The 10,762-nt window shown below is 37.4% G+C and overlaps 1 protein-coding gene across 3 annotated transcripts; it reads right to left on the bottom strand.

Annotated features, from left to right (window-relative positions):
• Nucleotides 1-233: 233 nt before the first annotated feature.
• On the bottom strand, nucleotides 234-9,510 carry Ints3 (Integrator 3). Of its 3 annotated transcripts, none has more exons than XM_064125847.1 (7): nucleotides 8,761-9,510; nucleotides 6,659-7,819; nucleotides 6,364-6,559; nucleotides 4,928-5,730; nucleotides 4,231-4,598; nucleotides 3,280-3,835; nucleotides 234-1,417 (listed from the first exon to the last, which is right to left on the bottom strand). In XM_064125847.1, exons 1-7 carry the CDS (start codon nucleotides 8,833-8,835, stop codon nucleotides 1,343-1,345), a joined length of 3,234 nt encoding a protein of 1,077 aa, XP_063981917.1. In that variant the 5' UTR covers nucleotides 8,836-9,510; the 3' UTR covers nucleotides 234-1,342. The 3 variants fall into 3 exon arrangements, with proteins under 3 accessions (XP_063981917.1, XP_063981918.1, XP_063981919.1); XM_064125848.1 differs by having other exon boundaries at nucleotides 4,928-5,727; XM_064125849.1 differs by having other exon boundaries at nucleotides 4,928-5,700; nucleotides 8,761-9,509.
• Between the last annotated feature and the right edge of the window lie 1,252 nt (nucleotides 9,511-10,762).

Genomic DNA, 10,762 nt, shown 5'->3' with positions numbered 1-10,762 from the left:
GTATCAAGGCGGCGTGTACAGAACGAACAATTGAAACCAGAATTATATGCCTCGAGGAATTTTCAAGTGTTTCATATTTATTTCTCACTAATTGTTTTAAGGCGTGAAAAAAGTGAATTTTCAATTTTCAACTATCAATGTGACATAAAAATAATGAATAATACAAAATAAAAGAAATAATCAGACATCTTGCCCCCTAATTATTCAATAAAAAAGTAATAAAATAGGCGATATTATGTTTTTAATTTCATTATTTTTATTTTTGGTAACCACTAAGTATTTACATATTTAGTGCGTGTAATTGATGTATACAAGGTTCGTTAAAAACATCTAATGTTTATGAATTCACGAGCTACTTGTTACCCTAAAATTCATGTATTTACACGTCAACTGTGTACAGGATTTAAACAAAAATTTAAATATTCATTCAATTTGTACTCCATCCACTCATTTTTACAATGGTCAATTTAATTATCTCGACATTTACACACTCAGTCCTCTAATTATAGAGCGTCGATATGTATTTACAAATATAAAAAATTTGATCGACTCAGTGCCAAGGGAATTACGATATCAATAGTCTCCTGTAATTAATTAATCAACAATTTTGCTTTCACAATTATTAATTAACATTTTTGTGGGTTTTAGCTCGTGGATTTAATAGGGAAAACCTTGTAAGGCGCATTAATGATTATTCAAAACACTCGACTCATTATTTTGTCTCACATTCTCTCCCTTTTTTTCATTTTTCATGAATATGTACAGTCTACAAATACATAGTACAGGCATTTAGTTCACCTAAAAGACCGATTTTACAGGTAATTTACATTTTACTGATAAGATAAACTTTTTATTAATGAAAAAAATTAATAATTGGCTTGAGTAAAAAGAACAACGAATCGACAACTTTATCGTTTTATCAATAAAATTCGAGATAATGTGGGATAAATTATTCACAAAAAAAATATTTATTACTCGTTACAACAATGTTCAAGTTAATAAACAATTAGAATCCCTTGACATTCACTCAATCCATTTTTTTCACATAATTGTACATGTGGAAAGGAAAAGAATGTACAAGACGGTTTTAAGAAATAAAAATATGATCTAGTCATTACTAACGAAAATAATTAACTTCGTATTTATCTGCTAAATAGAGAGAGGAAAGTCTTAGTTCCTCTTCATTGATTTCACTTTCACATCAGAATTACACGCTTGGGTTTTTTTTTTTCTTGTTTGCGTGCACTCATTAATTACGTGCACTGAGGGGTAGTTTAAGTTGTTTGTGATGCCCAGATATCAAACGATTTATGGTTTTAATTATCGACGGTGAAGGGGATGGTCAGTCACTGTCCGAACCCACGGGATTCATCTTTTTTCTCTTCTTCGCTTGCTTTGGTTTTGTAATCAATTCGTCCTATAAATAAAAGAAAATATTATTCAGTGACATATCATTTTCACAATTTTCATAATTTTCTTAAAGTTATTGATACCTTCACATTGAATTTAAAAAATACTAATTGCAATCTTTAATTTTAACTGGGTTATTACTCGGCTGTTGCTGGGCTCAAGCCTCATTTTTTATTGATTTTTGTTTCAAAAACTAGACCGGTAATTTATTTAACAAAAAAAATTATTCAGAATGTCATCAACCTTTCTGCACTTTTGCAGTGGCAATGATCCTTCAATCTAAGGTAATGATAAAGGAACTTTGAAGTTGATAATGTTCATGGCTCTTCCTGACCCACTCAAATCCCCATATCCGGAAATGCAATTTTTGGACCATATGTTTATGTGCAAGTACCTGTGTGTCTGTGTACACAAATGAATTTCTCTTCAATTATAAACTAATATTATTCCTTCGATTTTTACCCTTAATATTTTTCAATGAAATTAATTTCAAAGTTTCGTAAAATGTCCTGCAATCCTTGCAAAAATAATAATTTCTATTTTGACTTCAGTCGTCGACCAAACAAAATTTCTGCGCACGCGCAAACCGGCATCTGATCGCGCAAGCGGGGACGCTCAGTCGCGACGCCATAGTCTAGCGAGAGTTGCGCAAAAGGTGAAAAGTGTCGATTTAGTGTTGTGTAGTGGTAATCACTGAATGCGAGTGGCGGGAAAACATCACAGGACCTCGGTGGAGGCCTAGCTTCGTTAGTTCGCGACTTGTCGAGGATTTTAGTTATTTTTATGCGGTGTATTACGGACAAATTAGTGATAGTGCTCACAAAAGGCTGTTTACAGTAGCCTAGCATCTCTATTAATTAATAAGCAATTCTTTGAAGGGCCATTTTGATGTGAATAATACTTTTCGATTAATTTGCGATCTTATGAGGGAGTGAACACAAAGGAATAGCAATGGCAGTCTGTGGTGTATACAAACAGTGAATTCAAGGAAAGCCTTTTTGGGTGCTACATAGTACATTAGAAGCCAAAAATTGCGGCTTTGTTCTCTGCGTGCGACATTGTCATCTGACGACGGCATCATCTTGAGTGAGTAACCGGCCTCCTGAGCCAAATATTATTGTCATAGAATGTTCGAACGCTTCAAACTCGAACCAAACAATTTACTACTGAACTGCATGAACGCAATAATATTTTGATCTCAAAACTTCCCAGAGACATGAAAAAAATCATTTTTCGATTTTATTCCGCGGACGATTCTTAGTATTTGTTCAACGATTCTCCCTAAAATTAGATCATAAAACTTCAAACTATTAATATTCTATCCATATTAAACAACACCAGAGAAACCCAAGTTATGGCCGACACAAGTGAAGAAATACGTGCAATTTATTGTCACTTATTCGACCACAAGAAAATACCGTGCTATATTGTTTTAATATAAAGGTGAAAATAGTTGGAAATATTTTTTTCTGAATATATGAAGGGACCTTTCTACTACTTGAATGAGATTTCGAATGACTTTTCCTTCGTATCTTTATTTTAATCCTCAAAAGCCAATTTCAATTGCTATTTAACATAACTCCTTCATAATCAATGTCATAACTGAATTAAAGTAAAAAAATAATAAGCATAGGTAACATGAAATTAATATAAATGCGTAGACAGAAAGAAAAAGAAAATAAAATAAAATAGTACAAAGAAATGAGATTTCACAATAACTACAAAAGTAAAAAATCAAAGCATCACATCTCAAGAGAGCCAATTCAATTTATCTCCATTGAGTGACAAATATCATTGCACAGTGCACACTAATCAGCATAATTATCAACCGAATAGTTGTCGTAGTACAAAATTGATATCATTGCGTACCTCACTACTTTGTTCACTGCTCTCAGTTCCCCTGTCCCTCGGTGGTGGTCGTTTATTAGCAGATCTCTCTCTCGTACTAGCCCCCGCACGTTTGTATCCCTTTCCTCCAGTTGTCGAGGACGTGTGTTTCCTCGAGCTAGAAATTGGTGGTGATTCGTTCTCCTCATTCACCTCAGCAAGTGCAAACAAATCTCCATAGCTCTTTCTCAAGGAATCAGTACTGGCAGCTTGTGCCTGCTGCAGTGCTTTCTGCATATTCTCGGTCTGATACAATTGGAGATCAGCAGAGGCACGACAGTGCTGTCTCAACTGATCCAGATGACCTAGGACTTGTTCACCAGTTGGTGGACTTGTTGCCTGTTGATTCTGTTTGGCACCAGCGCGTTTTCGCTTATTGGGACTCGTTGCTGGGTACCTCGAGCTCAATAAATTAGCCAACAGTTCACCGAGTTTGTCTTCGTAATCGCGACACCAGTAGCGAAGAGCTGCTACGACAAACATGTCGCCGTCGGTGTTTTGACGAGTGAATAGTTGTCTCAGTAGTTCTAATGTCGGTCTATTGAAAAGAAAATATTATCAATTATTATTTTTTTCGGTTATTCTCCTGTCTTGAGTATAGAAAACATCGGAAATCATAGAATGATTTTTCATTCCAAATGGAAGATTTGGAATTTGTCAATTTCTCGATTTTTTAGTTTCTTGTTGGATGTTATGGATTTGGATTTAATTTCACTTTGAATTTTTAAAGAGAAATTTTCACAAAAATATCAAGTCACAAACGACAATTTAAAACTTTGACTCATAATTGGTAGTTTGGTAGCATCTAGGCGATATATCGATTGGTTCGATTTTTTCATATACAACGATTCCACAACATTAAGAAAGTGGGTAGTGCAGATATGTCTATCTCACTGACCAAAATATATTTCTGAAAGTCAAAGTTTACCATACCTTTCTTGTTTGAGCATAAATAGAATAGCAGTGAGTGCCTCAGCATGATCCCTAAACTGCAATTTTGGTAACACAGGCAGTACATATTTGATCGGAAAGTCGTGGGCAAATGTCAATTGCCAGAAGCAGTACTGTTCAAAGGTCTCCCAGTTTAAACTAGCAGTGAGAAGATTCATGAATGAATCCTTCTCCAACATCTTCAGCTGTCCCTGCATTATCTGACAAACGAGCTCCTGGAGTTGACAAGAGTCCACGGTTGATACTACCAAGTGTAGGAGTTGGGCATTACCCAGGGCTATTCCCTGAAACCCTGTGAATACGTCTGGGAGCAGGTAGCAGAGAAGGAAGACACTGTCTTCATGACACAACTGAAAAATTAAACAAATTGCCCCGATGAGAAGTGAAATTTACTGATTGAAACATTGATTGTATGAGTGAGGCTCCGTTTGTTTCAACTTGATTGAAAAAAAAAGTGACCAATGGTTTTTCTGTGCCCTCGACCGTAAAAAAATCGACTATTGATTTCTAAAAGTGTCGATGAAGGTCAGCCACTGCCTCATTTGGTTTGAAACACCTCATATCGTTTTCACGTTAATTGATTATAGACTTTAATATAGTACAGAACGCCAGAAGGGCCTAGAGAAGGTATTTGAATACTTCAGAAAATCAAGCTTAACTGTTGGAATTGTAATGGTACCTTAAGATCCGTCAACAGACATGTCTCCAACTTCTTATCTCTCTGGGCGCAAAAGTCTTTATAAACAGATGCTTTAACTTCACTGGTGACATTGCTAGCTAATCCCTCGCGTTTCTCCTCCTCTCGTCCCCATACCTTGAGGAAATAAAGTAAGAGATAGCCAATTCTTGGTTGAATCTTCTGCAACTCCGCCAGCACATGGCCTATAAACTTTTTCCTGTTGTCCTCCTCCTGGCATAATTGACAAAAATTACGAAACATGACGAAGACTGGGGTACTTATGGTGTCGGTTAGAGCTTCATCATTGGAACTATCAGCTGGAAATATTGAGGCAGTTATCTGTGACTCGAGAATCGTAGAAAGACACATGGCAAGTGGTGCTATCATATCAGCCCCAACGTCATCCTCAATGATCATCTGAACAATGGTCTCCATTATCTGGCATTTAGACTCATTGTCTGTTTCTGTGTACAAGTTCTCGATGGCTCTCTTCAGTTCCTCAGGCTCAATTATTACATTGAGTAATGATGTCAATTCATCTTCCTTCTTGATGCAATTGGAGTTCTTCTGGTCTTTTTTCAATTTAACTTTTGATAGGGGCATATCCTCGTCGTCGTCCTCAGAATCGACTTTTGTTATTCGGGGCATTATCTCTTCCTCGTCGTCACTGAAGGCTGCCTCGTGCTCTTGATCCAGGTGATTATTATCGTTTATGCCCACACTGTTGTCCAGCATCAGCCCTGGCCCGAAATCCTTCAGCTCATCGATTTTACCTGAATATAGGTGAACCTTATTACCTGCTGCTGAGGTAATTGTGGTTTGATACAAAAAAATATTGTTAGTTTAGGGAGATCTGGGTGTAGACTGAAAGATGCAGGATAATTGCATAGGGGAGAGTAGTGAAATAAACAATTTTCTATCTTTCATTCCAAAAATATTTTTCAAAGACTGACAGATGGAAAATTCGACAGTTGTCAACAGGAGACTTTATGAATGGGCGTTAGTTTATGATCAATGGTAATCTCTATTGATTATTTATTGAATAATAAAACTAAAATTATGGTGATTATCTCGCTGCACATTTCACTGAACACCACCAACAATTTTGCATTAAGTCAAAACAGTTGTCCGACCAGTATTTCGGAACTAGAAATCCAAAAAAATAGTTCTCGCCTGATTTAAGGAATTAAATTGGTTGGATACAAAAATTTTCTCAGCTTTTTAGATTTCGAATGATATATGAAAACGTTCGTGACTTATAAATCATTTTCAGCAACTGAAAATGTGCAAATTTCACTCTGAATCCCTCTTAAACCCTCAAAATGACCCATCACTCATTAAAAAATCATGAGCATCTCAAAAAAATTAACGAAAATTATGGTTAACAGTGTGGCCATGCATAATGAATAATAATAATAATAATAATAATAAGTCACCAGGATCAGCATTGGGTGGTAGACAAAATTCCTTGAATGTCTCCCTGATTTTAGCCCTCAGCTCTCGATCCAGCTTAGGACTGTCAAAAAGTGGATACAAACTTGGTAAAACTCGTTTCTCAAGTATTTGTTTCAGTGACGAAAATATTCCGTTTCTAACCTTCTCCGTCAGCGTTGGATGAAAGTTTGGTATTATCTAACAAAAATTAGTAATATCGAATTATAATAGATAATTAATAGATAAAAACAATTCGACTGAAAGGTTAATTTGAATTATCGATTTAACTACACTCACCCGGCAGAGAAAGTCTAAAAGAGTGGCAGTGACAGCAGGATGTGACCTCATTGAATTGTGCATGACGAGAATGGCAGGTTCAATGTTCATAATGTTGTCTTTGTCAGGATCAAAGAACAACCAGTCGTAGAATAGGGCGAGTTTGGCATTACTGGTGGCCACAGTTGATGTGCATGTAGTCAGTAACCATCCAATAACTGCCCATCTGGGAATAATGTCCGAGCAAAGTAGTTCATTTGTGGGATGTATGACACCAACAATAAACCGAATTAAATCACATCTGAGGGATTGGGACTCTGGTGTTGCCAAGTATTGACGTTGAAACCAGTCTTGGTACCTCTTGTGATTGCCAAATCTCACTTGACTCGTCAGAAAAACAAGCTTTCGCTCCATGTCTGGAGTCAATCTTGACTGTAGAAATCTTCTCGATGTTCGTGTTTCCAAGAGTTGGAGGATTCCCGTGAAGCTAGGGCAGATGGTCTTGGGGTTAGTCAAGAGGTCCCTCCACAGTACCTCGAACTCTGGTATTCTGGCAACATTTTGGAGCAAACGAACCAAATCTCGTCCTATCACAAGGCAGTCGACCATTCGTTCACGAAGAAGAGAAACTGTGAATATTATTTCCTTCTGTCTGAGGACTATTAACTGAGGGGCACTGTGGTCCTCAATTAATCGGAGATAGGTGTAGACGATTGAGGCAACGAGGAAGGGAAATTTGTCGAGCCATGCACGACACTCTTGGAATATTTCCAGAAGGGCTTCGACTAAGTAGAGATTGCGAACTGATGTATCACCACCAGCTGCATGTCTCAACAGACTCAGGCACAAGTTGTCGATTCCGGCTATACTTGTTCGAATCATCTCCCGGAGAAGCCACAGCAGTTGACCTCGACCTGTGTCGTGTAGGCGAAGATAACGCTCGAGTACCAATTGATTCAAGTGGGCTACCACTATTCCCAGACCGTCACGTGTTATCAGAGTTAGGTCTCGATAGCTTTTTGCTGCTTCTTGAGGATCTGTTAGGATCACCACGAGCAGACCCAGAGACACTTCCTCGTGGGGTTTTTCTTTGCAAACTGCGTTTGTTAGGGTATCGTGAACTTCTTTCTCTGTGAGACCCGACGTCAGGGTCTGTAGCACTGTGTAACATCTTTCAAATTTCTGGAACAAGAAATTAACAGGTTGAGAGTTATTGTGAAGCGGATTCTACATGATTTGGTTAAATTGTTTAGCAGTTATTGGCACGTGTAGTCATCAGGACTTCGAAGTGAGGAAATCTTTGATCAAGTCGTCAAGTCAAGTTGGTCGGACTGAGCCCAATTATTTACCCCCTTTGCGGAGTTCTTGAGTTGATTAATTTTTATCGTTTGATCATGAAAGGTTTCATTATCTCGAATTAGCTAATGACTGCAGTGGCAACTATTGAACAACTCAGAAATTATTGGCAATTTTTGTGGATCGCAGGTATTCCATAAAATTGAGTTGTTACCACTTTCCATTAGATAGGGTGAACAAATCAATTTCTGGATGGGAATTATTTTCCAGACGATTTCAACTTCTATCGAGGCAAATGATCAATAGAAAATGAAAGTGCCTGTTCCAGCTTTTCATAGTGTTGCTCTATATAATGCTCCAATTAATTTATTTCTCAATGGAATTATTCTCCGTTTTGCGTAATTTTTTTTGTTAATGAGAACAATCCTGAGGGATTGGAAGTAACTTTATCCTCATTTAACCAATACTTTTATATTACATTCCACCATGAAACTCCAATTTACCGTAACTGTCCGACTATTGGCTTATGCCCCCCTCGAAGACGTCAAACACATAAAATAAATTTTAAACCAAAATCACTAGGTCTCAATTAAAAAAAAAATTAACAAGGCCAATTTTGAAGCTACACTATTTTTCACACGTTTTTCAAATATCCCGCCGGCAGTAAGCCGAAAAAATGTGATACGTGGCGCCTCCATGCACGTCGAAAAATCCCTCCTTTCCGAAGTACTCACACAACTAACAAATGGTGGAAAACACGTTACAACACCCGGAATACGTACATCCACAATTCCAAATAGTATTTAATGTAATATTAATGGTGTTACCTCCTCCAACTCGTCCTTGTTCTCAATGCAGGATGTTGTAAATAACCTCGATGTAGTCACTTTACCCTGTTCCATCGTAGCACCAATGATGTTGCACCAGTGGTTATCGCCGAGTGATTTAAAAACCAAAAGATACTCTCTCCATTAAATAAACCGTTTATTTTAATACTCTCATATAAATACGTATACATAAACATACACATATGTACATACATATCATGCATGTGAATATGGATATGTCAATGTATAATTTATTATAATTCTATTATTTTTTATATTTAATATTAATTATTATTTTATGGTAATTAGTCGGAATTTCGCGAAAGTGATTGTGCACTGCCGGGCAGTATCTGGGCCCTCAAAAAGCCCTCAGCCCTGTGCCCCTGGGCCACAGTCACCACCGTGCATCATGTGTTTTCAGTTTCTTCCACTACTATATATCCCTCTGTCCTCTCGTCTGTTCTCTTTCGTTCTGTTCTGCTCCTCCAATTTCTCTTCCTCTTCTTTCTCCTCGTCTCCTTCTCTACCCACTACCCCCACCTGTCCGGTTTTCTCGTTCTTCTTTTTTTTTTCTTTTTACTATTATTATTATTATATATATATACTCTCACTCGGTGAAACTGTTCTGTGATGCTATGGTCTATACGACTATAGCCTCCTCCACGTTATTCCACTCTATCTCACTCGTCTCTGTTTATGCTCCTTGTACCCTCGTGCTCTTGTACCACCGAGCAACCCCACCGTGCAAGCGTTCGTGTGCGATTGCGCCGATGCTTCCAACAATTTTCCCCACTATCTCGTCAACTCACTAGTCATATCCCCCACTCTTAACAGCTATTGCCAATTGGCGACCTTTATACCGTGTATAGCAAGTTGAAAATAATGGAGAGGGGGATTTTTCGTTGTTGGCTTTGGGGCTTGGAGAGCAACATTTTTTAACAATGCGCAGGCGTCGGGAGCTTTTGGGTGTGCGATTGATGCTGGGAATGCTACGTGGGACGCTGAAATATTGAGAACATATTCAAGGGATGAACATTTTTATTTTGTGATATTTTTTTTTTTTTATCATTTTTGTGGTTAATAAACTGCATTCCACTGACAATATGAATTGTTATTTGAGGTTAAGGGAGAGTGAGGGGAATGAGAGAGGACATAACCTCGGTTATGGTTTTGTTTCTGGTTTATTGCTTCGTTGTTATTATTATTGAATAATTATTGCGGTATTTGTAAAATATTATGCATTGTAAGGATGATTTTTTATTTAGGAAAGTTAGGGTGGGATTTGGACGAATGGGAATGTGTGAATTGGTGGAGTTGAGGTTATGTTCGTCATTCACCTGATTTTTTTTTTCGAATTCTATTTTATGATGATTAGAAATCGATATCGTAAGATTTTAATAATTTAGTTGTTAATGACGGTAGTAGGGATGTGGAATGGTGATTCTGAGCCCCTTAAAATGTTTCTAATTGGACATTATTGGTCTTGATGTCCTGGACACCAACGCTCTCATTTATTGAGAGCTTTATTTAGCTATTTATTTGCGACAATTTTTCTCGGTTTGGCAGGATTTTAATGTAATCGTGATTGAAGGAACGAAATTCAATTGAATATCACATCAGGGAATTGCACATGTGGTGCAGGCATGAACACTGCTGCATGAGACCATCCAGATTTTTTTTTTCTTTTTTTTTTTGTTTTATGGTTACGGGGGGATTACATCAGCAATGGAAATGGAATTATGAATCATTGTTTTGTACTCTTCAACTGCTGCAGATTTTTGTTTATTACTTGACGAACAAAGGAATGGGGACAGAGCTGGGTGACAAGGTTAGGAAACTGCCCAGGTTTTAGGTATGAGAATGTCGGGGGGTATGTTTCGGCGTCGTTAGGGACATAACGCCATTTTATTGTGGATATTAGGGTGTTATCAGCAATTAGGCATATAGATTATACAGCATTGCGCTTCGGACATGATTATATACCGAGTTTTTTGAAGTAGAA

This window comes from Diachasmimorpha longicaudata, chromosome 8 (assembly GCF_034640455.1).
Source record: "Diachasmimorpha longicaudata isolate KC_UGA_2023 chromosome 8, iyDiaLong2, whole genome shotgun sequence".
Lineage (NCBI taxonomy): Eukaryota > Metazoa > Arthropoda > Insecta > Hymenoptera > Braconidae > Diachasmimorpha > Diachasmimorpha longicaudata.
The sequence above is the reverse complement of the archived record's forward strand: the minus strand, read 5'-3'. Positions and strand labels throughout refer to the sequence as shown.

Bases quoted from the DNA above. Each gene is read 5' to 3' on its own strand.
- Ints3 (XM_064125847.1), bottom strand. From the start codon at position 8,835: ATGGAACAGGGTAAAGTGACTACATCGAGGTTATTTACAACATCCTGC. The intron at 7,820-8,760 runs GTAACACCATTA...TTCTTGTTCCAG, and splicing joins ACAAGGACGAGTTGGAGGAG to AAATTTGAAAGATGTTACAC. The intron at 4,599-4,927 runs GTACCATTACAA...TTAATTTTTCAG, and splicing joins GTCTGTTGACGGATCTTAAG to TTGTGTCATGAAGACAGTGT.